This window comes from Rhinatrema bivittatum, chromosome 7 (assembly GCF_901001135.1).
Source record: "Rhinatrema bivittatum chromosome 7, aRhiBiv1.1, whole genome shotgun sequence".
In the NCBI taxonomy this organism is placed as follows: Eukaryota; Metazoa; Chordata; class Amphibia; order Gymnophiona; family Rhinatrematidae; genus Rhinatrema; species Rhinatrema bivittatum.
In genome coordinates, this window is record NC_042621.1 from 254422829 (window position 1) to 254447396 (window position 24568).

The 24568-nt window shown below is 44.0% G+C and overlaps 1 protein-coding gene across 3 annotated transcripts in view; it reads right to left on the minus strand.

Annotated features, from left to right (window-relative positions):
- The window catches only part of ALDH18A1 (aldehyde dehydrogenase 18 family member A1), an 83905-nt gene that overhangs the window by 39136 nt on the left and 20201 nt on the right, over nt 1–24568 (minus strand). For all 3 annotated transcript variants that reach the window (XM_029610055.1, XM_029610056.1, XM_029610054.1), the window contains 4 exons: nt 12773–12863; nt 7924–8048; nt 4865–5009; nt 1227–1300 (listed from right to left, as the gene is read on the minus strand). In XM_029610055.1, the coding sequence (XP_029465915.1) occupies nt 1227–1300; nt 4865–5009; nt 7924–8048; nt 12773–12863 (435 nt within the window). The remainder of the gene's footprint in view (nt 1–1226; nt 1301–4864; nt 5010–7923; nt 8049–12772; nt 12864–24568) is intronic.

Below are 24568 nucleotides of genomic sequence, written 5' to 3' on the forward strand. Positions count from 1 at the left end.
CTCATTCCTGGCCCTCCACCAAGTCTAGTTCTATCTGCTAAGTCAGTTTTTAAAACCAGTCCTCAGGGCCCACCTACCCCATCTGGTTTTCAGGATGTTCCTAATGAAAATGACCACCACTTGCACAGTATGGATCTGGGAAGCACAGTATGCAAATATACCTCATGCATATTTGTTACGGGTGTCCTGAGAACTGGTCTGAAAACCACTGCACTAGGAAGCTAAGATATACATCTGGATTCCAACTGTGGCAGAACAGGTCCTCAGGAATAGGAATGGTCCAAGCAGCTGCAGCACTCCAGTCTCTCCCCCCCCCCCCCCACTCTTCTCCCCAGCACTGAGTAACACAGCAGGTTCTGCAGCTGAAACACTGCTTCTAATCACAAACTGGCAGAGCCCCAAATCCCCTTTTCCAGCAAGGTCATTTAGGAAAGTGCTGTGCCTCAGACAGATTATAGTCTTAAGAGGAAAAGGCCACTGTATTGAAAAATAGCATGGGCCTTCTATGTCCCAAGTACTCTTCCCCATAGACACAAGAAAAAGCCCTTCACTACATCAGGCCCATGCCATGGACTGCATGGAAGATTTTATCAGACGCTCTTGCATCCTTGTAACAGACCTGTTTACTTCTGAAAACAAGTACACATGCTTAGAAAAGAGCTGCACGTTTAAGTTTTCTTGCATGAGCAGTTACAATAGAATTTGGCATTAAAAAAAAATAAAGTAGAGGATCTGCTGTACAGCTTACCAATTGAAAGGATACTATGGGCACACTCTTAGAAATGAGAAGTTCAAACTTTACATGCAAATAAGTTGCTTTCAATATTAAAATTATAAAAATTTAACAAAGTTAGTCAGATTAGAGATTTTTTTTAAAATTCAGTTTGGTAGAATTAAACAAAAAAAAAAAAAAAAAAAAAAAAAAAAGAAGAGCAAAGCCTTGTTGGCATTTCATTTCTGAAACATGGGAGCAGCTAAAGTTTCTCCTCTGGGGACCACTTGCCGCATGTGAAAAAAAAAACAAAAAAAAAAAAACTGTGCCAAAAGGTTCAGGCACGTAAAATCTTAGATAAGCAGCCAAAAAGTGTAAAATAACCTCCTTTACCCTTGGCCAGGTAAGGCAGTGGTGACTTAAGCCACAAAAACTAATCATTCAAAACTTCCATCTCAATGATCTGTCCTGGGGTGATTGTGCTAGCACAACACACTACTCCCTGCCCAGTTACCTGCTCCGGCTGCAGAGCTGCTAAGGTCCTGCCTCCAGTTCGAGCCATTTCAGCCTGCTGTTCCACCGTGGGACCTGTGAACAATTCCAATGAGCAGACAACTTTGAGCTAAACAAAAAGGCACTTCAGAGAATGGAGCGGCTATTTTGCTTTCCTGCATTAGGGATAATTGCATTCTCTGAAAATAAGTAGCTCACTATAGTCAAACATATGGGTGAGGTTGTTAGACGGAAAGCCAGCAGCTTCAGAATTTGCCCAGATTTTAAGTAGATATAGAAACGCATCTCAAGACCTACAAAATGTCATCTGAGTGAGGATTAAGTGTCACCAGAACATCTGCTGAAGTATATCACCAAGGTCTATTAAGACCTATAAAATAAACTTGCTCATCTTGGACTTGGACCACCAAACCAGTTGTCCAAGTCCAAACTAGTGCCAGAGGCAGTTCCAAAACACAGGGACTGTGAAGCTGCAGGAGAACAAGGACAGGCTCAAAGACAGACCTTCATCTCCCAGCTTGCACTGTGTCTAAGAACTGGAGAAAGTACTAGAGACTCAACACCAGGCTCCTTTGGTAAATGGCTCAGGGGGGCAATGGGATAATGACATGTGTTCTCCAACCCCCTAAAAAGGCTGTGTCTGGAGGAAATTTGTTTCTTGATGCTTCAAGCCCTCTTCACTAATTTTCATCCAGCCTGCTCTCTTTCAAGTTACATGGTCTGGCACCCAGGAAATAATTTTGCCAATGAAGCATTTTTGGTGTCCAGCTTGCCCACACAAACAGGGTTTCAGACCTTGCTACAGTGAAGGCAGAAGCTGTTAGTCAAAAATCAGGGACAGGTTCTTGACTAATCGAGATTGTAGCCAATACTCCAAGTTCATTATGGAAAAACATCCTGCAGTCAGGTGGTTGAGGTTTTAGGAAAACCATGAATGCAAGCTTCCAACAGCTGGGACCTCTTGGATAAGATCAGAGGGCTACATATACCTATTGGAAATACCTCTGAATCATCAACCCATAAGAGCACTGTTAACCTGAGTATGTCCTTTGAGAATAAGTTGCTCCCTCATGAAAGCCAAAGTGGTCAAATTTATCCACTGCAGAAAGGGGGATTGGAGTTTACTTTAGGTATGTGTCCTCGGTCCTAAGAAAACTTAAGGAAACTATCCTATCCTAGATTTTATGACAATAGTTCAAGATATTTATTGTAGGTACCTTAATTCCCTTTCTAAACTAAGACTGGCGAGGTTTTCTGGATTTAAAGGAAGCCCAATTCAGATACATCCATGTCACAGGCAATTTTAGATTAGTTGTAGGGACACACCACCAGTACCTATCAGCTCCATGGATTTTTACAAATTCTCATACTCATTGTAGAATCTCTATACAAAACCAAGGGTTCAAGTATTTCCCCAACTTGAATAACTGGCTGGTCATCAACACTATTCTGACAGAGGTGGCCAAATCCATGCACACCACCATCCAGGTGCCAACTTACTAGTATTAGTCATCAATTCTCAAATCCGGTCTGAGTTTAGCCCCACAATTAAAGTTTCATAGGAATTCCCCTATACACAATGAGCCATGGATGCTCCTTGTTAACTCTGACTTAGTGTCTGCAGTGGAAAATAGTGTTACATCAGCATAGACCATGTTGAGAATAGTGGGCCTTATGCTATATGAATATGGACTGAGGCCATATCTCCATGAGACAGAACCAGTGTACATGAAAATACCAGTGAAAATCAAATCAGGATTGCAGAACACTGTAGTATACCAGAGAAGCTCAGACTCCATCCTTTGTAGCTCTCATTCCAATCTGACCAAAGGGCCCTTCTATATTTATCAACATGAAATTATTCTTTTTTTCTCCCCATTTAAGTTTATTGCATAGGAATAAAAAAAAGCCAGACATCAAGATCACAACAAATGCTCACAACTATCTTTCCATTCTGATATAATGAAATATAACCCCCCCCCCCCCTCTTACTTCCCACCCCCAATCACAAACTAACATGATAGAATAATTGAATGTTTGCCTCAGCCTGATTTGTCCAAATAGGGCTGGGGAATTCACCTAAATGGGCTCCATATCCAGGAACCCAAGATTCTGCTGTTAAAAAAAAAAAAAAAAAAAAGTACATATCTTACTGGAACTAAGGGCAATTTGCTATGCTCTAAAAGTTTTGTACAAATAGGTGGCCAAATTGTTTTCATGGATCAGAACAATCTGCTAGATATCTTCTACCTGAATATGCATATTTATCAATACTTCAAGGGGAAAACCTTGAACAAAAAACAAACCAACAAATGTGAGAAGGGACATAGGAACTACAGTTCCCATGGCTCCTTCCTGGCAGAAACTAAACTTTGTTTCCAATTTCTACATCAAGAAGCCAATCAAATTGGATATTCTTCCAATAAATATCCCACAACCAAGGATCACCACTTCACCCCCGTCTCCAATCCCTTACAGCTTGGATGTTCCTATGGTCTCAGGACTGTGGCTTCCAGAAGAAATCCACTAGAAAGGCAAAGAATTACAAATGGAGACTTTCTGGTGTGAGAGCAAGGCCCACAATCCTCTTCTCACATTAAAAAAAAAAAAATGCCTGAATATCTATTTCTTTCAAAAGAGGCTAAGACTGTTAGGTCTCAAGTGGAATTGTGAACCACCATTATGCATAAGGAAGACTCTTTACAACCTTTTGTTGTAATATTCATGCAGGGCTTGCTTCACTTATTGTTTCCTGCCAAGCCTCCTGCTGTGATACGAGATCTCAATGTGATTTTACACAGCTGATGAAAGCCCCTTTAGCCCACAAGAGTTCAGCAGTGCTAGAGTACCTAATCTGGAAGGTGGCTTTTTTGGTTGCGTGCTCTTAATTTTTTTTTTTATTTTTTTTTAAATACACCACGCATCCCAGATTCCTGCATAAGTTGGTATAGGATTTTTTCCAACATTTTTCCCCCCATGGCTACGGTGCCAACAAGGATGAACATGCCCTCCACACTTTGTATTTCAGGAGAGCCATAGCCTCTATCCAGAGTGGACTAAAGATCTTAGAAAGTCCAAACATTGTTTTTGCCCTAAACAGTATGGGGTTGCTGTATATATCAAAAAGCTTTAATATATACTATTGGACAGCAGATCGCATATCCTTTACTTAATCACAAGCAGGATTGACCTTAGAAGGGCATAGAAAGGCCATGGCTACATCGCTTCCCCATCTAAGGCCAACCTCTATAGAAGAGATATCCATCTCTCTTCTGTATATATCTCTTCTGTGATATGTGAACTCCATATCTCATTACTATCCGGATACGGACATGATATGGTAACAGGTTTTGAAAATCCATTCCTCAGGGTCTATTGGAGGATTAGAAGTCTAACTGTAGCCCCCCTCCACCACAGGGCCCATTTTATAGTTTTGTCTCATCTACCTTAAAAAAAAAAAAAAAAAAGTCAAACCTGCTAGGTTTGTATTATCTTGTTGGTGGGATTGTTTTTCCTCCTTAAAACAAAAAGCGCCCTCGTCCTAGTTGCCCTCAGATGGCAGTTCTACTTGCCCCACCAAGCACGGGCATTACTTCATCAGGCTGCAATATAGAATCTCCACCAGCACGTCCAACTCACCTGCAGGCTTTACTTCAGAAAAGAAAGTGCCCACTTTTTTCCCCTCCACAATGTCCGTGATGACATGACCAGAGATCTTGGGGTGGGTTCCATTTGCAATTACCACAGACGTACCACCCTGAAGGGCCCAAAGAGCAGCCTTCACCTATGAAAAAAGATATGTCAGTCAGAGAGCGCCAGGCCTTCCCTCTCCCAGTTTTGGGTATATTTCTGACCTCTCACTTTTCTAGCTCTCCTCCAGTTTTCTGCATTTCCTATGCTCTCATGCAGCTCTTTATGCATAGCACAATTTTCATATTCTGAGTCCAGCCTTCACTTCAATTTATTAGAAAACCGAACCCCCCCCCCCCCCAAAAAAAAACAAAAACTCAACCCTTTTCTTTCCCAGCAGGACTATTCTGATGTGCTTATTCCATTATTTTGTGTAACAAGGATATGGCAGAAGAGAGTCTAAAGATTTAAAGTTAACATATTCTTTATTATGAAGCTTTAATAAAGAGCGCAATGACCTATAATCAAACAATCGCTAACAACCATCCTCCACCCCCAATTTAAAAAAAATCCCGGGCCCCTAAACAAATTCTCTTATAATCACATAAAAGGCAAAAAACATGAGTCAGCAATTTCATATACGGAAGAAAAAAAAAAAGTCAAGAAATGACAGCAAATCAGGTCTGGCACTCCAAACATCAAAACAAATCAAAACAGCTGCCCAAGGATAAACCCCCAATAAAACTGAATCTTTGTTGATCTACCAAGGGTAGCTTTTTAAGAAAAGGATCCCAGATGCCAAGGAAAGACTGGTTTCTGTTTAAGGGCATTAATGACAGCTGTACAAAATGCCATACATAAGATCTTGTATAATTTAGTCCTTCACAAGGATACATCATTTAGCAATAAGGATTGCTTATCAGAAAGTTTGTGAAATTTACTCAAAGTATTAACTGGCAAATGATCCAATATAAAAGGAAAAAAAAAAAAAAAAAAAAAAGCAGTCATGGGCACTTCCTTTCAAGTTACAGTTATTAATTCCACTAAAACCGAACGCTAGAATTATGCAATGTCTGGATAATCCCACAAACGTATCAGGGTGGCACCGGCTTGAAGACGTTTCAAACAAGCATACGAGTTAAGACTCACCTGCATAAGATCTTAGGGGAGATATAACAGTTCTATGAATTACACAAAGCTCCTTGAATAGCACATTTTCAGTACTATGATGGATGAAATCAATACAAAAGCAAAGATCTTCATCATTCAATGAGACTCACAGATCTGCATGCAAGGCCAGTTCTAGCTGTTTTGTTGTCCGAACAATTGTGCTGCCCTCCCCCCTTCAGTGACCTAAAAAAAAAACAAACAAAAAAAAACAAAAAACTGTCCCCCCTCAACCCTCCAGGTCTTCATCCCCACTAGGCAAATTTTATACCCTTGCACCCCCGCCTCCTGCTCTCTCCATGTACACAGTTAAAAATTATGCATTCATTATTCAGGTTTTACATGAAAAATATTCAAAAGTAGTCTTCTGAAAAAAAAATCACAAGAAGGTACATGCATTTTTTTGGTGCCAACCAGAACCCCTCCTGGGGGGGGGGGGGGGGGGGGGGGAAGACACTTGGAACCCATATGGCATTAGGGCTACTCTAATACATGTTAGGTGTGGGCTTTACCCTCAAAAAGCCATGAGTAAATTACAATTAAAATATAATAAACCTCCCACACCAAAATGGCACTAACTGCCAGCACTTAAAAAAACAAAACCCTATCTATGAAAAGTCAACACTGCAAACATTACACAAGGCCCTAACACACCAATACACTTATTAGGAAAACAGACGCCAAGCTGTTATAGATTCCTACACACTAGCAGAATACCTCTCCTCGGTCACACAGGCAGACCCTCAAATACAGGAAAGATCATAAAATATAAACAGAAACATGCAGGCAAAAACTGAACAGGAAAAAAAAATCACAACAAGTCACTATACAGTCAACAATGGAAAACCAGAAACCACCAATCCTCAGACATTAAACAAAAATCAAGAAATATAACATAACATAATAAAGAATATTTCAAAATAGTTTTGGCATCAGAACCATATTTATCAGTGCCACACTCCTCTGTAATGATGTGGGGAAAGGCAGACAAACCAACTAACTTGGTTTGAAAGTCTAACAGGAGGGATTATTTGAAGCCTACCCCATTGTTGGATCTCTGAATAAATGGGCCCAAATATTTAATAGTATCATCCTTCCAATGCAAGGGAAGGTTAGGCCAAACCTGCTGCAGTATACCCAGAATGTCCATTTCTTCTAAGTTTTTATCTTCAAATAAGAAAAGGTGCATTAATCCCTAATATTCCACGTACTGCTGGTAATAAAACAGAACTTTAGCCAAGAGCATTAGGATGTCATCAACAGAAAACAAAGCCATCTGACTTCTATTTCCCAAATTCAAGTCCATAACATTCACATCCCCTTCCAACATTAAAGGTAAGCGTAAATAAAGAGTGCTGAAGAGTGGGCATCCTTGCCAGATGCCAAGCTGCAGTGCAAAGATTTGAGCCTTAGGGTTAGAATATAATGTGCAATACCAGGAATGAAGGTTCATGGTGCCATAGCCCAATGGAGGAAGCCCAAAGAAGCAGGAGGAAACTGTTAGACCAAATACAAGGATTTGCACAATTTTTAAAATCACAATGAATATTTTCTAGTGAGAAAAAGGAATCACTATCTGGTAAGTAAAAAAAAAAAAAGTAAAGTTCTCAAAAATAAAATCCATGGGAATCAGAACAAGAGGGCTTCCAACACCAATAACACTAGTCTTCAAATGTTTTACTAGTAAATCTTGTCGTCAAGAGATGTCAACCTTATCTTTCCTTAAAATTAAGATGCATTGGCTAAGGATTCCCTAGAATCCTTCTTGAATTTGCATGTGCTGGAGTGCAATCCTCCTGTTTGCTGGAACTTGACTTTACCCACTGACCTCACTTTTAGTGTCCTCCTCACAGAAAGGAGGTTTCCTTCCTAACTACTACGTATAACTTGGATGCTCTTACCTTCGCCTCCATGCCTCCCATTCCAACCCTTGACTTGGTTCCAAATGTCACAGATTGCTGATCTCCAGGGTAAAACGTGTCTATGAGCTTGGCATCATCTGACCCTGGTGGGCTATCAAAAAGTCCTGAAACGGGACCAATAAGTCAGTTCCTAGTCCCTTCTCATACAGCAAGAGCCAAGCACTGGATTAGACACAAAGGTTTTACATTATCAAACTATTACTGTTTTTCCAAAATGTGCAATGAAACTTCAAGCCTTGTAGGATGACTTATGGAAACTGTTTAAATCGAAGCACATACAACTTATCAAATTTATTCTTCTACAAAAATATAAGATTGTGAACACAAACCAAGCGGATCATCAAATCCAATGATCTTATCTGCTGCGTCTGCTTCAGTGGTTCCCATTCCAATCTGAATTATGACCAGTGGTCATAATTCTCAGGTGGGAACACAATTAATGGACAGGCCATTTCACCTCACAGGCATTTGCTATGACCTATGAATGGCAGTATCAGTCTGTGCAGGGCCTGCGACCCAGTACACTTTCACAGGCCATAGCCTTCTCTTCCAGCATGGGCTTCCCATTAGACCAAACGTCTGCATGCAGGGCTGCCACTGTCACCATTTCAGGTGAATAAGGAGTTAGTCTGTGGCGAGGGAGGGAGGAGAGTGGGAATGGGGTGGGGTGGATTTAGCTACTACTCAATGTACACAGTGCTGTAACAAACCTTACTGGATAAAAACTTGGGAAGTGCTGGGTCTAACTGTTTTGGCAGAGAAACTGAAACCAATACCACCACTAGAAGGGTCACTGAGGGAGAAGGCAGAGAGGCAAAAGAAAGCAGGAGGAAGGCAAAGTTCTCCCATCTGCTTGGTCCTTAAACTTGCCAGTCTGACCTGCACTGTACCAGAATGCCAAGGCTCGATGGGTAACACCACCATTGAAAAGCTGTCTAGACATGTTCCAAAAGGAGCTTGATCAAGGAGGTGGACACCTTGAAAGCCCCTTCAGAAGCAACAAGGAACAGAAGCCTATCAGACCTGCACTCGGCCCATTTAAGATTACCATCAGGTACCTTTAGAACATTTGCAAACAGGTTATAGTTCTTTACAAATTCTGACGTCCTGTAAAGTCGTTACGTAAAGCACAAGCCCACCACCCTTAGTCCCAGGTCTATCCCATTAATTACAGTCATGGGAAACAACTCCCAACTCCCTTACCCAACAATGCAGGCTCTCAACTGAACTGCCTAGTATTCTCTTCAGTAGACACTTTCTCTTCAGTTATCACAGTTTTTTTTTTTGGAGAGCTGGTATAAGAATGCTTCTTTGCCATTAGAAAGGCATGATAGCCATAATATCTAGCAGCCCAACCACTAACATCCAAAAAACAAGGTACTGAATTGATTGTGTGCAAATAAAATCAATTCAGAAGCAATTAATGTGTGAAAACATGTAGATTAATAGGGATCTATAGCAGCCTAATTTGTTCTGTTTTCCTAATAGGTGTATTGGTATAATATTCACAGTGTTGCCTTTCCATAGATAGAAATCTTACTGTTTGAGGCTGGCAGTTAGTGTGTTATGGTATGGCAGGTTTTCTATTGGCTCTAAGTACATTTTTTTTGCAGGATTTTGTATTATACAAAGTTCCTGGTAATGGAGGGCATGTGTTGCTGTTACTGAGATATCAGAATTTGAATATTATGTTTTTATGGTGAGTGGTAAGGGGAACGTCCTTGTTTTGCTCTGCATTCTTTGTTGGGGGAATTTCTGTGAATGCAGGATATTGTAGAATGCAAAGTGTAGGTTTTATATTTGGATGTGTCCCACTCCCATCTAGAAGAACTTTTGATTTATGCTCTTGAATTTTAGTGGTAGTTTTACTAGATTGCTGAAACGAGCCAGGATTTTTTTTTCCTGTTGCTTAGGTTCATCTGTCTAGAGAAGCCACTGACCTGCTTGCTCAGCACTTTGCTATAATGCTGCAAAGTATTCATAGCAGTGGTGTCTTGTCTCTGCATATGTGGAATTTGGGAACAGGCCGCTGTGGAGAGAGCTTTTGGACCCCCACCAAGCTCAAACAGGCTGGTTGGGAGGGAAATATATGCACCAGACCTCTCTCCACATCTCCCTGTGGACTGGTCTCAAACATCCTTCCTTGCCCCACCAGTCTCACTGTCTTTACTCCAGTCCATCCCAACCAGTCCCCCTCTCCCTCCACAAGTTTGCTGCCTGTCTCTCCTTCCACCAGTGCATCTTCACCAGTTGCTATCTCTCTAACTAGTCCATCTCCACCAATTTGTCTCTCTCCCTCCAGTCCATCCCATCCATGCTCCTGAGTTGATCTCCTGACAGATCCTCCCATGTGGCTGCCTGTAGTTACACCACACGTTATTGAACATGAGTAAGTTCTTGCACATATATGTATTCCATTTCTATCAGTAAATATTTAATAAGTTTTATATATTGTGAATGAGTCTAGAATGCATATAAATTTAGTACATTAACTTTTCAATAGACAGCATATTACTGCAGGTAAAGATGTAAGCAGCATGTGGGGTTTGCAAAAATTATGGAGGTTGAAAAAGGGATCCATGCTCCCAAAAAGGTTGGGAACCCCTGATCAAGAACACTTCACATAGTAACCAAGCATGGGCATAGAGCATACACCTTCAGCATAACAATGCCTCTGGATCTCACATACAAACTATAGCTCTAAATCTACTGTTAGAGATGCTTTATCTGGGGTTAAAAAGAAAAAAAAAAACTAAACAGTGCTGTACCAACACCACCACCTTTCCTCTTCTCCATTAGAGCATAAGGAAAAAATAGACACTAGATATGACCAACTCAACCTCAGCAAGTTCATAAACAATACTACTAAAGAATGCTTCTTTAAATTGCAAGTATTAAAAAAATTAAAACCACTTCTGCACTTCAGAGACTTCCGCCTGGTACTAGAATCTATCATCCTCCCGAAACTGGATTACTGCAACTCACTCCTGCTGGGCCTTCCAGCTAGCACCAAACCACTTCAGATGGTCCAGAATGCGATGGCCAGAATCCTTACAAACACCAACAAAAGGGAACACATCACCCCCATCCTCCAGAACCTTCACTGGCTGCCTATCAAATTCAGGATTCACTTTAAAGCCCTCATGATGATACACAAGGCCCTACACAACATCTCCCCCCCTTAACCTAACCTTTCAACTGCAGCAGCACATCACTAAGAGACCGATCAGAAGTGCATACAAGAACATGCAACACACCCAGCCGGCAAAAACCTCACCGAGGAAACGCGCCCTTTCCACTGCGGGTCCCCCACTTTGGAATTCGCTCCCTCCAGACCTCCGCCAAGAACCTTGCCTTATGACATTCAAAAAGAAGCTAAAGACTTGGTTATTCGCCCAAGCGTTCCTGGAGAGCCAAGACCCGATGAATTCGATGACCTTATAGGCCCCGATCCATCTATCCCACTGTACATATGTTTTTGAGTTGTACTTTACTTCAGCTAATCGTCTATTTGAAGGTAGTCCATTTATTTCCCTTTAAGTTCTTTATTCAACTTGTTCCAATGTATTCCGCCCCAAAGGCGACAGTTATAGTTCCTTGTAAACCAGTGCGATATGTATATTTTACAGGAACATCGGTATATAAAAATTAAAAATAAAGCGTTGGGTACACATTTACAATTCACTGTGGGTTTATGTTTAGTAACAGCAGGAAGTAGTCATCTTTGCTATTTTTGAAGCAGGGGCCAATTTGGATGTGCATGAGCCGGAGCGTCCCCCTCCAGCGCTGTGGCAGAGGAGGGCCATTTCAAAGTTCTGGCTGACCTCATCGGCAGCTGTGACAGGAACTCTTTATGCTCTTATTGCCTTCTCTATTCTCCCACTGTGCCAACCAGAAGCAGATTTCCTCAGTGGGAGGCAATACAAAGACCTCCTGCTGCGACCTGTGGTCTCAGTCCTGGTTACTGATGCTGAATGTTCCTAACCTCGGCCACGTCAGCAGGGAAAAAACAAAACAAAACAAAACAAAAAAAACCAAAACGACAAACACCACACGTCAGTTCTAACAGTCAAGGCAGCTTTCAGCTGTAGCCCTGATCCTCTCAGGCTCCTCACCCCACTTGAGCTCTCAACCTTATCACGCCAGCCTCCAGTATGGGCATCACTGCAGAAGCAAGTGAAGCAGAGGTACTTTTCTAACAACTCGAAAGGATGATCAGAGGCTTCTGACTGGAGTATACCTGCACTCTTAACAGCTCCTCCCTCACAACATGAACCTTCCCCTAAGGTGTTCCCCACTTACCCTGGTTCCTCAAAATCTAGCAGTAGTCGTGGCTCTGTGGAACTGTGGCCCAGTCAAGACTTCCAGGTTTGCACCACCCTGAGTGATATCACCATCCCAGACTGGTCCATACTTGCAGTAGCAGCAGGAGCACTATCAGCTGGCTTCTGCTGCTCTTCTCAGGCCCCACTGACAACTGCAGAAGCATTCTCACTGCTGTACTGATTCTGTCTCTTTGTGGAAGAAGACAAACACACCAGATCTCCTACTGCTGCCTCTGACATTTCACTCACCTTTTGCTGCTACCTCCAGCCTCCCCACTCTCTCAAGGCTCTGGATTTAGCTCATGATTTTTCCTCCCTCTATGAGGCTGTGAACCAATCAGGGGGCTGTGCCAGAGCTCTGCTGAGTTGTCAGTGGCCCCTGGCCATTGCCTTAAACACTGGCATAAGGAAACCACAGGCTTTAAGAATGTTTGGGGGAATGAAGAATGACTTTCACTGTATCCCATGTTTGTAAAGGAAAAAAAAAAAGTGATTTTACAAACCTTCTACATCCGATAAGACAATAATTAGATCTGCTTTCATTTCAACAGCTAAGCGAGCTGCCAGACTGTCATTATCTTTAACACTGATCACCTGTAAGATAAAATGCACTGTATTAGCAATACACAAGTATTATAGTAATAGTAAGATGAAAAGTCCAAATTACCCCTCCCTAACTGTGCTAGACTGCAGTGTTGTAGTGGTTACCCATTTATTGGTGAGTACAATGAAGACTGCATAAAATGGGGGTACACAAGTACATAAGATTTGCCATACTGGGTCAGACCAAAAAGTCCATCAAGCCCAGTATTTCCAACAGTGGTCATTCCAGGTCACAAATACCTGGCAGGATCCCAAGGGGTAGAGAGATTCCAAGCTGCTTATCCCAGGGATAAGTCCACCTTAATAACTGTTTATGGATTTTTCCTCCAAGAACTCGTCCAAACCCAATAACTTTCACCACATTCTCTGGCAATGAATTCCAGAGCTTAATTATGAGTGGAGTGAAAAAATAAACAAAAAAAGATTGATATTAGTTTTAATAATGTATCACCTAGTAACTTCATTGTGTATCCCAAGTCTTTGTACTCTTTGAAAGAAAACTAAATTAACTGTTACTTGTTCTACTCCACTTAATTTTATAGACTATCATATCTTCTCCAGGGTGAAGAATCCTAACCTCTTTAGTCTCTTTACCTTGGAGATATGGTAGCCAGAGCTGCACACAATACTCAAGATGAGATCACACCATGGAGCGATACAGATGCATGACTGTTTTATTCGTCATTCCTTTTCTAATAATTCCTAGCATTCTATTTGCTTTCTTGGCTGCTACTGCACACTGAGCAGAAGATTTCAAACGTATCAATGGTGACACCTAGACCCTTTTCCTGAATATGGACCCTTGCATTGTGTAGCTGTAATTTGGATTACTCTTCAAGTGCATCACACTGCACTTCTCCACATTACATTTCATTTGCCATTTGTTTGCCCAGTCTTGCAAGGTTCTCTTGCAATTTCATAATTCTCTTTTGACTTAACTTTGAATGGTTTTGTGTCATTGGTAAATATGATCACCTCACTCACTCATTTTCAAGTTGTTTATAACTACATTAAAAAGTGTTCCCAGAATGGATCCCTGGGGCACTCCACTATTCACCTGTCTCAATTAGGAAAGTTTACCATTTAGCCCTACCCTGTTTTCTATCTTTTAACCAGTTGAAAATCCAATAGGACATTGCCCTCTATTCCATGACTTTTTAATTTCCTAAGAATTCATTCATGAGAGACTGTCAAATGCTTTCTGGAAATCCAGATAACACTATACAACTGGCTCACTTTTATTCACAGCAAAAACAAAGTGTACTTGCATGGGCCAAGGGTGCCTTCTGGTACCCTGCTCCAGGTGGTAATCACCTCGATTTCTAAAAAAAAATGACAGACCCTACTGACCTATATCGCTAATACAGATATTTTTGTGCATTAGAAATAATGATTTAAATTTATTACACTCTAACAACTATCTGGAAGCAGAGCAAGAATAAGTTGTGACTCTTAAGGCAAAATGTCAGGTAGGGCTGCTCTTCTCAATTTAAGAACATAATCTAGCATCCATGTGTTACATACAGAACTGGATAAGTTCGATCCAAACAACTGGAAGAGCTAGCAAAACCATTTCACCTAGTGAACATTTTACTAGAGCTACACTATCAAAGGAGGCATGGGGATTTTGATTCCCAGTGCTGAGGAAGGCCTGGAGATGGTGGTGAGGCTGTCAGCTTGATAGTACTCTCTCCATTTATATTTTTGGTGGGCCATCCTGCTTTCTCTGGAGGCATGGATTATGTCACCTTTTGGATCCAGAAAACAAATTGGAAGCCGATCCAGTTGGCTGTATAGCAGAGAAGAAATGGAGATCCGTGTATGTAAAATACCCTTTATTTGAAATTTGCCCGACTCTGGCCAAGTTTTGTTCTATGGGCTAGAGCTGCCTCAGGGGCAACTAGAAACAAATATATTACAATTAAAAACACATACAAGGATTCATAAAAATGATATAAATCAACAAAAAACAAACATGTACAATCATAAAAATGTGGGCCCTATCATGTGTGACAAAAAATGGTGTACAAAAAACAGAATGGTATATAGGAAGACAGAAGAGGACCGAACATAGGGTGTAACATATGATTAAAAATGTTTAGGGGAGATTGGAAGTGTGATCCAACAAATTAAAAAAGCAAATTTTAAGTAACAGGTTCAAAAAGAAAACAAGAGAAAATAAGTTAAAGTTTACTGCACATTAGCAGGGCTTATCACATGCCCACAGGTAGATGTATTCTATCCTATATGATGAGGAGTAATATATAATATTTTTTTTTTTTGACTCATTCAGAATAAGACTTTAATTGTAATATTTGTTTTTATTTCACCTTTTAACACTTGGAAAAATCAGGGAGTATTGTTTAGGGCAGTTTATAGATTCTGATCTCAAACAAGTCTATACCTTTCAGTAGGAGAATTGGTCTATCCCCAGACATTTTTGCCTATTTTCAAGCTAGGCACTACTAAGCTGTGGTACTGATCTTAGAGTTCCAGCATTTACTAATAAAACATTTATGGAACCTACACCTAAATTCAATAAAATCAGGATATGGATAGGGCATATTCGATAACACCAAACAAGCAGTTGCTTAAGTTGGCTAAACAGTGGGGAGAGGATCTTAGCTTCTTGTTAGATGTTTATGTTATTCAGGCAGCTTTTACTGCAGTTCATAGATAACTCCAATTTGCTAACCTGCAGAAGATGCAAATTAAGTTGTTGCATACCAGAGAAAAGGGAGCCAAGTTGAAGTTGTGGGAATCGAGTAATTGTTTAAAATGTAATTCCCAGTGTGTAATGTTATATGATTACTGATTGCCCAAGATTGGAGTGCTACTGGGGTGCTCTGATGTTTTATTGGAAAGAAAGATTCCTTAAAGATACATCTGCATTGGTTCGAGAAGTCCTTGAGACTTCCAGCAGGGAGGTCGAAATTGCTAAGCATCTCGTTTACTATTGCCATAAAAGTCATTTTATTCTGCTGGAATGTCGATACTTTGCCTGCATGCCTTGACTGGAAAACAAATGCAGGCTTATGCTATAAATGGAGAAATTTAAATTTAGAGATCTGCAGGGGCATTAAGTGTTATATCAGTAGAAATATTAGTCACTATGGGAAAATAGAGAAACTAGGAAAAGTTTGAGACTTAGTTTGTTCTAAGGTGATTGTACATTTGAGTGGATGTTGTGTGAGCAGAGTCCAGATACAGCTCTCAGATGAAATTTCTCCTTAAGAGGTGAGAAAGTGAAATTCCCATCAAATCTGATGTCTCATGATCCACATCTCCTTGATTTCTAGGGACAGCTTCCCTGCAGCATTTGCCCACCATGACTGACAAGTGAGAGGCCTGAGCACATGGTCCCTACATAGGTTTCGGTGCCTTTGCTGGGCACCCCTGCAGAAAGGTCTGCAGACCCTGGAAATATTCCACCTAGGATGGATCTATACTGGAGCCCACAGGCCCAAGCTTGCTCTCTCCAACCTCTCTCAGGGAAGCTTTGCCAGCAGGAACAAGAACGAACTGATGGTTGCCTTGCCTCCACTCCCCTCCAGAGATACGATAGGCCGAGGAGATGTCCCAACATGGGACAAAGCTGTGGTAGTCAAATCACTTTTAGCATCTAAACACAGACGCAAATGGAGAGAGTGAGGACTTAATTGCTCTCAGATAGCAAGATGCTTGGACCTGTTTGTCCCTAGCACCTAGCTCTCCTGAACTTTGGCTCTAGGCAGCCTCCTGCATGCACACCAATGAGCGCTCAAGTCTAGGTTGCAGACATGTGCGCTCAAATCTACACTACAGCCTTTCATGCACAGGTCCCTGTGCATGCAACTGCCTATGTGCATGGGAAAAGAACCACTGCTGCCTCCTACCACACAGCTAAGCAAAGCCTGCTTGTACCTTCAGCACGTTTAGGCTGGATATGTTCTGCATCTGGCACCGAAAATCGATGAAAAGCAAGAATCGCTGGAGACTGGGGCCAAAAGCCAGTATCCCCCACTGCCTTTTTGGCTAAACAAGCTTTGCGCATAAGTTAAAACCGGCAGAAGACCTCTACCAGAACCAAAAGACTCCTCCTTGGTGCAAGTGCCTCTCTGAACTGCCAGCAATAGTTGTGGGGACTCCCCTGCTTCTCCCACTGATAATGCAGACACTGCAAGGGAATTGAAAATGGCCACCATTCCCGTGCTGACTAGGAAAGCCTCCACACTAGACTCAGTCATCTGCAAGGCTTGTTTAGCTGTTGGGCTAGTACTAGGCTCCCCCAAGGTGCCTTCCCCAGCAGGGATGCACACCGAATAGCACTCTGAATTTAGGTGTGACCATGAGCCTGCACACAAACTGCACTGTTTGCCTCGTACTATTGCCATACAACCCAAGCAATGTGCCACAACAACAGATAAGAAGTTGCCACGCTGGGTCAGACCAAGGGTCCATCAAGCCCAAGAGGCCAAACCAGGCCACAAGAACCTGGCAATTATCCAAACACCAAGAAGATCCCATGCTACTGATGCAACTAATAGCAGTGGCTATTCCCCAAGCAAATCCGAACAGCCGTCAATGGACCTCCCCAAGAACCCATCCAAACCCCTCCCCGAACCCAGCTACACCAACCGCTCCAACCACATCCTCTGGCAATAAACTCCAGAGCCCCATTGTGCTTAGAGTGAAAAAGAACCCTCCCCGACCAGTCTCAAACGCGCCACCCGCATGGAATGCCCCCCATTCCCTCCACCATTCGAAAGTGCAAACAACCGATTCACATCTACTCGCTCAAGACCTCTATCATATCTCCCCTCAACCGTCTCCCCTCCAAGCCGAACAGCCCCAACCTCCTCAGCCCCTCACCACAGGGGATCTGCTCCATCCCCTCCACCATCCCGGCCGCTCCTCCCTGCACCCCCTCCACCACAACCACATCCCCCTGAGGTACTCCTGGGGAATTCCTCCTTCCCGCAGACTTCCTCCCTCGCCGAAGACTATTCAAAACCGGAAGGACAGCTGCCATCGCAGGACAGGCAGAAAATAGCATAGGAGACCCCGGCATGCCACGACCGGAGCGTGTCCCGCGGCACACGTTTCCTAAACTTCAGGAAACCCCTAATGACCAGCTCTACAGCAGCAATCAAGGCCCTGAGTGACCAGCACAACAATTCCATTGTCTCCCAGTCACTTTTTTTTTTTTTTTTTAATTAAACAGCATCCTCTGCTGTAACTAGCCCTGGAACAGAAATTCAATACTTCTCTGCTCAGACAGGACTCCAAATTCAGGGCAGCCAGCAGAACCAATCCTGCCTTGTGGGGAATGAGGGATTTGGACCACCAGATATACAATCTCAAGGAATCTCAGAGAAAGCTAACATCAAGGGTCACCAACGCACTGCTTGCCCACCTCAAACCAAGGGGAATGGCCCAACCAGGACCTAACAACCCCCTGGGAAGATCTGGAGATCTTTATTGATAAAACCTGCAGTCTGGAGTAACACCATATACCATTTGCTGGAGAAAAATACTGGAGGGGCTGCAGGTAGCACATTGAGTTATGTACAATGTCAGTGAAGCTGTCTCCATCTGCTGGCAGGATGGCAAAACCCAGGAGTTAACTAATATGAGCATGTACAGGGAATAAGGGATTGCTACTTCTCCTAATTTTTTGGATCTTTACCGAGCTAACTACCCTTGAGTGCTGGCTGGTATTAAAGCAGACCTAGCTAAATGGACCTTTCTGCCAATCTCCCTACTGGGAAGGGTTAATCTGATTAAAAATGTGAACTTTTTGCCTTTTGCAGCAGCTTCCCTGTACCATCCCAAGACAGGTGTTTGCCCGTCTTAGGGGCCTGATCTCATTTTGAAATGACAGCATGCCACACATTAAATCTACCACTTTACTGCTCCACCAAGGACAGCAGTGGGCTTGAATTGCTGAACCTCTATTATATTGCATCCCATCTTGTGTCCGAGGGGCTGGATACAGTGGCAGGATGGTATGACCTAGAATCCATGTAAGCTGGAGGATCTGGTTTGCATGCCTTGCTGCAATACCCTTCCAGCAGTCCCACATTGGCAAAGTTGGATAGAACAGCTCCCATTCTAGCACATACTCTAAAGATGTGGCATTACTGCGAGATATTTGGGGTTTTTCAGGATATCGCTATTCCCCTATTCTGTTCCCTTTCAGGTCTCATATTTGATCACCATGACAGTGGCATAAGGCAAGTTTGATTTCTGGGACAGATCCGGGAGGGTGAAACTCAAAAAAAAACTTTTCAGTCCTTGCAAGATGAATTTGGTGTTCCTAGTCACAAGATACATGCACTTTCAGCTGAGGAAAAAGTGGTTAGAGACCCCATGGGGCAAATTTGAGACAAGATTGGGGGGGGGGGGGGGGGGGGGTGTGCAAGGGGAGAATCTGATCACAGTCTGTGACAATTCCTAAGCTAATTACAAGATATGATTCACTTAGCTTCGGCAATGGCATTATACTAGTACCTCTGATTTGATTAACAAATGGAATAAGGATCTCCGTATTAATTTTGATACTGTCTAGCAATTGGTTTGGAGCCTATGTACAGGCTTTTGCACCATGCATACAGATGTCACCTTTTTCAGATTTAGTGACTCGAGTCCCCTATGATGGCAGCACTGTATATTTTATATATTTAGTGGGGTTGTGAGAAGTGGAGAAATTTGGGGTTGAACCTCCAGAGATTATGGTGGTTGTTTTGTATCCAGCGTCATTCTTTCCTCAGCTATGTTTGAGGAGCAGCTGGGATGAGCAGGATCTGGCCATCAAGGATTGATTTCACATCTATAGCAAGGTGGGTGATCTGACAAGACCTCATCACAAGTTTCTTTCTGATGAACAAAGTTGATATAGCAACATTAGAACACACCACATTTGCTCTGAAAAGCAAAGGTGAAAGATACAATTGTATATGGGAAAACTGAAGTTGGCATACTCGATCTGTAGAGTTTTTGCTATGGGCATCCACTGGGTTGCCAACTCTGGAGGTCTACCCTCGCTGGACAGATTACTTGCTGTAATATACTAACTGTTAATTGCATGTTTGTACCTCTTTTCTGGTATTGAAAGCCTGTGTGTCCTGAATTGAAAAATAAAAAAAAAGTTATAATAGATGCTCCTATTTACTTATTCTACCCCAGTCATAATTTTATAACATTTCTAGTATTTAGATTTATATTCCACTTTTTTCAATGCTTCAAATTGGATTACATTCAGGGACTGTAGGTATTTCCCTATCCCCAGAGTGTTTACAATTTAAGTTTGTACCTTCCAGTATACTTCCATTATGTTCAGTTTTATTCTCCACTTTTCCAATTAATTCTTCACATTCTGTTTTTGATGGCTGGCATACACTGAACTAAGGATTTCAACATTGCCCAGAAGGACTCTGAGGTCCTTTTCCTGGCTGGTGATTTCTGACATGGAATCCAGTATTGCTGTTTGCACGAGACTGGGATTATTTTTCCCTATGTGCATTACTTGGAACTTGTCCACATTAAATTTCTTCTTCTAGTCTTGCATGGTCTTTCTGAAATTCTTCAGAATGCACTGTGGTTTTAACTTTGAATAATTGTTACCTGCAAATTTAATATCACTTGTTTCTCAATTTTCCAGATTTATGAAAGTGTTAAACAGCACAGGTCCCAGTACAGACCCCCGAGGTAAGCCACTAGTGACCTTTCTCCATTGAGAAAGTTAACCATTTAGGCTTCCTAGATAAGACTATATGAAGAAATATTGGTGTCTTATCAGCAACGTCACAATTATTTAACTATTGGGCTCATGGCTACTAACTACTCCCGGGCCAGATATTGAAAGCATGTTTAGAAGAAAATTATTCCTTACCTGCTAATTTTTGTTCCTGTAGTACCACGGATCAGTCCAGACGGTGGGTTATGTGCCCCGTCCAGCAGATGGAGTCAGACAAGAAACTTCTGAGGGTGCTACCATATAAGCCAGCAATAGTTTGTTTACTATCAAAGCCATAAAGAGAAAGAATGAGGGATCAAGAAAAACACGTGCATAACACCTTAAACTGTAACCTGAACCAATTGCAAACTTGCAAAAAGAAATGTAAAAACAGCACCAGAGGCAAAAAAAAGAGCTACATATACACAGAGGCAAAAACAAGGAAATAGAGCAGTAAATCCCCAAGTGTCAGAGTCTGGACTGATCTGTGGTACTACAGGAATGAAAGTTAGCAGGCAAGGAATAATTTTCTTTTCCCTGTATGTACCCGGATCAGTCCAGACAGTGGGATGTACCAAAGCTTCCCTGAGGGTGGGCCCTAGATAGCCCTGCTCGAATGACCCTGTTGCAAAAGAACCAAAAAAGTCGGCGACTGAACATCCAGGCGATAGCGCCGAGCAAAAGTATGCAAGGACTTCCAGGTGGCCGCTCTACATATCTCCTGAGAGGCGACTGAATGACTCTCCGCCCAGGATGTTGCTTGGAAGCGAAGAGTGGGCTCTGACGCCCATCGGGGGTTGCTGCCCTGCGCCCATATATGCAGCCGCAATAGCCGCCTTCAGCCAGCAAGCAATCTTCGTCTTAGAAGCCTTGGACCCCTTCTTGGGGCATGACCAAAGGACAAACAGGCGGTCTGAGAATCTGAACTCATTGGTGACCTCCAGGTAACGTATCAGGCAGCGCTTGGCATCGAGCTTGCAGAGATAGAGAGTCAGATGAAAAGGAAGGAAGCTCCACCGTCTGATTCAGGTGAAAAGGTAGAGACCACCTTGGGCAGAAACGAGGGCACCGTGCGCAAGGTAACCCCCTAGTCTGTGAGTCGTAGATACGGGTCCCTGCAGGACAACGCCTGCAGCTTGGAGACACGGCGGGCCGAACAAATGGCCACAAGGAAAATAGTCTTAAGAGTGAGGTCCTTGAGAGTAGTGGCACGTAGAGGCTCGGGGGGGGGGGGGGGGTCCGCCCAGAATCTGGAGTACCAAGTGAGGCTCCAAGGGGGACAAGGAGCTTGGATTGGTGGCTTCAAATGCTTTATCCCCCTTGAGGAACTGGACGACGACATCTGGGTGAGACGAAAGTGGAATTTCCTCCCCTCGGCGTAGCAAGGCCCCTAGGGCAACCCATCTGTACCCTCAGAGAATTGTAGGCTAGACCCTTCTCCAACCCCGCTTGCAGGAACAAGAGAATCAGACACGGAGGTGTGCCTCAGCTGTGCTGAGTGGGCCATGTACCATGACTTGAAAACCTTCCACACCCGGACATAGGCGACGGAGGTGGACGTCTTCTGTGCTTTGAGGAGTGTTGAGATCACGGCCTCCGGATAACCAGGGCGTCTCAGCCTGCGCCTCTCAAAAGCCAAGCCGCAAGACAGAAGTGATCTGCCCTGTCGAAAAATATTGGTCCTTGGCGTAGGAGGTGCGGTAGATGACAGAGGCTTAGGGGTCCGTCCACTGCCAGGTTGAGTAGGTCCGCGAACCATGGCCGGCAAGGCCACTCTGGAGCCACCAGAATTACGGTGCCCTGGTGGCCCTCGATCCTTCTTAGGACCTTGCCCCCGAGGGGCCACGGTGGAAACACGTAGAGAAGATGACGGGGCCTCGGCAGTACTAGCGCATCGATGCCCTCCGCGCAGTGTTCTCTTCTGTGGCTGAAGAAGCGAGGAACCTTCATGTTGTGGGCTGTCGCCATGAGATCCAAGTGGGGAAACCCCCAACGTACTAGTAGGTGCATCGCCTTCTCGGAGAGCTCCCACTCTCCAGGATCAAGATGTTGTCAGCTTAAGAAGTCCGCCTGAATGTTGTCCACTCCCACGATGTGTGAGGCTGCCAACCGAGCCAAGTGGAGTTCCGCCCATTTCATGAGCTTGTCCGTTTCCAGCAAGACGTGACAACTTCTCGTGCCTCCCTGGCGATTTATGTACGCTGTGGTCGCGTTATCTGAGAGTAAACTGACTGCCCGATGGCGAAAGAGGGGAAGACAATTCTTCAGTGCTAGTCGGACTGCTCTGGTCTCCAAGTGGTAGATCGGCCACCATGCTTGAGATTTTGTCCACTGTCCCTGCAGGGACCTCGTCTGGCAGACCGCTCCCCAACCAGAGAGGCTGGCATCTGTGGTGACTATTATCCATTCTGGAATGTCCAAGGGCATTCCTTGAGCCAAGTGGAGAGGGTCCAGCCACCAGAGAAAGCTGTCCCCAATGGCCCGTGGGAGCGGGAGGATGGCCTGGAAGCCTTGCGACACTGGCTTCCAGCGGGAGAGCAACGCCCTCTGCAGCGGATGCATATGCGCGAAGGCCCAGGGCACCAGATCGATAGTGGATGCCATGGATCCCAGAACCTGCAGATAATCCCAAGCTGTGGGCAAAGAGACCACAGAAACGTTGGATCTGGGCCCGATCCGGCCATAGAAAAACCTTGCCTCCGCCGTGTCAAATCGCACACCCAGGAAGTCCAACGACTGGGACAGAGTAAGACTGCTCTTGGCATAGTTGATGATCCACCCGAGGGATTGGAGGAGTTGTACCACTGAGTGCCCGATGACCCTGGCTCAAGGTTTTCGCTCGAATGAGCCAGTTGTCCAGGTAGGGGTGAACAAAAGATTCCCTCACGAAGGGCGGCCGCCACCACCACCTGACCTTCGTAAAGATTTGTGGGGCCATCAGACCAAAAGGGAGGACCTGGAATTGAAAATGTCCTAAGATCATGATCGGAGGAATCGTTGATGTGCCTTGAGAATTGGGATGTGCAGGTACGCCTCCGTAAGGTCCAGAGAGGCCAGGAACTCCATCCTGAAGTGAGGGACCTTGAGGGACTTGATTACAGATTTGAGATCCAGTATTGGGTGGAAAGTGCCCTTCTTGGGGACCACGAAGTAGATGGAATAGTGGCCCTGGCCCACTTCTGAGGGGGACACTGGGGCAATTGCCCCCAGTGCGAGGAGTCTGTCTAGTGTACTATGATCTGTTTTTGGAGTGACCCACAGGGAGAGAAGAGGAACCGGTCTCTTGGGGGCCGAGAAAAATCCAATGCCTAGCCTTGTTTTAGATATCTAGGACCCACTGATCAGATGTGATCCGGACCCACTCCTCAGAAGAGAGAAATCCGGCCCCCTATCCTGGGGATCTCTGAGTGGGTCGGCCTGGCATCATTGAGGAGGTTTGGAGGACGTCCCGTGGGCCAACCCGTCCTTGGCAGGCCTGCACCCTTGAAAGGGACAGAACCAGGAATGCGAGCGGGAAGAGAGCGTCCGGGGAGTCTATTGTCTCGGGGTGCGGAAACGACGTTTATTGTGAAATAGACTTCTGGAGGAACTGAAAGATCTCAGATTGCGGCCGATCCTCTGGAAGCCTATGCACCGCATTTTCTCCAAGAGACTTAATGATCTGATCCAGATCTTCTCCAGAGGAACTTGCCCTTAAAGGGGAGAGATCCCAGGTGAGTCTTGGAGGAGTCTGCCGACCAGTTCCGGAGCCAAAGCAGGTGTTGGGCCGAAACTGCCGCAACCATCGACCTGGCCAGGACTCGCAGAAGATCATACAAGGCATCCGCCCCGTAGGCAATCACTGTCTCCAACCTGTCTCCACTGGTGGCAGATCCTGAGAAGCTGTTGCACCCAGCGGAGACCCGCTCTTTGTGCAAGCAAGCTGCAGATGGCCGCCCGAACACCCAGCGCAGAGACCTCAAACACTCTTGAGGTACAC